General features: G+C 48.9%; 1 protein-coding gene across 1 annotated transcript; it reads left to right on the top strand.

Annotated features, from left to right (window-relative positions):
• The first annotated feature begins 349 nt into the window (after nt 1-349).
• On the top strand, nt 350-2,071 carry LOC148022425 (protein ASPARTIC PROTEASE IN GUARD CELL 2-like). The gene is made up of 3 exons (XM_087696864.1): nt 350-628; nt 711-766; nt 886-2,071. Exons 1-3 carry the CDS (start codon nt 350-352, stop codon nt 2,069-2,071), a joined length of 1,521 nt encoding a protein of 506 aa, XP_087552990.1.
• Nucleotides 2,072-2,746: the final 675 nt, after the last annotated feature.

The raw sequence follows: 2,746 nt of genomic DNA, 5'->3' as shown, positions 1-2,746 counted from the left end.
ACGAAGCACCAGAAGGATCTAGGCACAAAGTGCCTCTAGGCATAGAGCGCCTAGTTGTGTTTAAGCTACTTGTATACCTTTAAGCCAGTTTTGGGCTCCTTGACAGGACTAGCGTTAATTGACAATAGAGAGAGGCCAAAATGAAGTGTCACTTGGTGACAATACGCAAGGCCTTTGTGGAGATCGTTTATGAATTATGGACATTGAGTAACGATGTCATGCCGATGGGGAGAACGGCCGACCGAACATTTACAGGTGCACCATAGGGCCGTATATTTAAACCTTACAAGTAAAACTCCCGATGTTTGCTATTCCAACGACTAGCTCTGTTTGACATCGACTAATCACGATGACGCGCGCACTTCGCGTTGTCCTGAAGATTCTTTTACTTTGCGTTTGGAGTTCGCCGATCATCGTCATAAGCAGAGCTGATTACCTGCATGCACAGCTTGATGAGGAATATGATTCGGAGGTTGTATCTGTGGATATCGTTCACAGGGACTCTCTCTTCTCTGCAGCGCCTTTGGCGGGGAAGCAGCAGCGTTTGCAGGAGACGCTGAAGAGGGACGAAAGACGCAGGAAATATATCAGTGAGAGGATCAATAAGGCCGCCTCGCCTGCCATTAAGGCGAACTTGATCAGCGACTCTGAGCAGGAAGCTAGACTTAAGGTGGACATTACCGGAGAATACTTTGCAAGGGTGAAAGTAGGTACGCCAATACCAATTGGTTATCACATACACCCGCATAATAACAGGCCCCAAGGAGGGGGGCCGGAATCAGCACGTCCGCCTGCGCCTGCACCTGCAGCCGCTCAGAGTAATCCCGTTATTCCAGCGGCTCGCGGCAACATCGTGAGGCCCCATCATCATGCGGCTCGTAACATGTACTACCTGAGCTTGGATACCGGGAGTGAACTGAGCTGGCTCCAGTGCATGCCCTGCACGTCATGCTATTACCAGTACGACCAGCCCATCTTCGACCCACGCATGTCCCTCTCGCTCCGGAACGTGACCTGCCAATCTCCAGTCTGCCAATATTACTTGGGGGAGAACTCGTGCCAGGTTCAAGGGCCGAACGGTCATTTTTACAACGATACGTCGGCGCTGTGCGCCTACAGCCAACGTTATGGGGACGGCTCTGAGACGAGCGGCTATCTGATTCAAGACATCATCACCTTCTGGAAACTAAACGACGGCAGCCGGGAGGCCAGATTCCAGGACATCGTGCTGGGATGCGGGCAGCTTAACACGGGCATGTTCGTGGGGTCGGCGGGTATCCTTGGCTTGGGCAAAGGACACCTGTCGTTCCAGCACCAAGTGGCCAACCTCACTGGATCCACCTTCTCTTACTGCCTTCCGTCCAGAGGCTTACCGGGCCTCGTTAGTAATTCGACAGCCAACGTCAAGGTACTACCCAACAGCGGCACTCTCAGATTCGGTGTCCCGCCCCCTGCGGAACTCCAATCCTTCCGCTTCATGCGAGTACAATTCATGCAAAATTCCAGCTACTACTACGTCTCGCTGTCCGGAATCAGCGTCGACGGCACCCGCGTGCCGATCCCGGGATCTGTGTTCCAGCTCGACTCTCAGACGGGGCAAGGCGGCGTCATCCTGGACACAGGCAGCACCTTCACCAGCCTGCCCAGGGCGGCCTTCGAGCCCCTCCGTGACGCCTTTGCGGCAGCAGTCGGCCGCCGGGGCCATCTCCGCCCAGCCAAGGGCGTCGAATACCTCGACACCTGCTTCGAGCGGCCTGTTGATGCCGGTCATCTGCTCCTGCAAGACATGGTGCCGGACGTGGTCTTCCACTTCGATGCCGACAACGGAACGGTATCCACGGCCGCAGGGCCTACAATTGACCTGCTTCTCCCGGCCTCTAGCGTGTTTCTCCCCAAGAATTACTCGGACCCTCGACAGAGCGAGATATGCTTCGCCTTCGCGGCCCCAGACGCCAGCTCCAACACGGACGACGGGTTTGCAATCATCGGCAACTTCCAGCAACAGGGCTTCCGTTTCGTGTTCGACCTACTCCGCTCCAGAGTGGGAGTCAAAACCGATCGGCAATGCTGATCTGTCATCTACCATGTGATCGGCACCCGGCGGTAGATAATAGCCTTCAGTCACGCCGATCTTAATAAGAAAAGAGAGTTTATTTGTCCTCTCGAGTCTCGAAAGAAGACCAATGTCATTTTTTTCTTGTCCAAGAGCTGAAATCAAATTATTTTTGACTTTCTAAAAGATAAAGGGGCTGACGTGGAGGATAGCTTTCTATTTTAGGCTGTTTCCGATGTATAAATAATGGAAAAAACAAATCGTAAATCGTTATGAGTCGACAAAAAGAAAGGTTAGATAAATATGTGCTTCTCCTTCTAGAAAATATTGTAATTTTATTTATTAATTAAAACCATGATTTTTTAAAGCAATTTTGTTCAAGGGCATACAAGTTTAAAAAGCAAGATTTTCAAAAATAATTATTTTATTTCTATTCAAGTTTTAATGTCGACTTTAGAGTATGTAGATTTATACTTTATTTTATATATTTGACATATTAATATTTGATTTTGTCATGTTTCAATAAAAATGATATAATTTTGATGTGTAATTTAATATGTGAAGTTCGAAAAATTGTTTTGATATTGTGGTGACCATCATCATTTGCATGCCACAAGAAATTCCAAGAGTTGGTTATGGAAAAGGGGGTTGGTTTAGTGAATCATCTAACTAATAACCCTAATCAACTAATAA

The sequence above is a fragment of the Lygodium microphyllum genome, chromosome 17 (assembly GCF_053477565.2).
Source record: "Lygodium microphyllum isolate KBCC chromosome 17, Lygodium_microphyllum_v1.1.10, whole genome shotgun sequence".
Classification (NCBI taxonomy): domain Eukaryota; kingdom Viridiplantae; phylum Streptophyta; class Polypodiopsida; order Schizaeales; family Lygodiaceae; genus Lygodium; species Lygodium microphyllum.
Note: the sequence above shows the minus strand (reverse complement) of the source record. Positions and strands in the feature narration are given on the sequence as shown.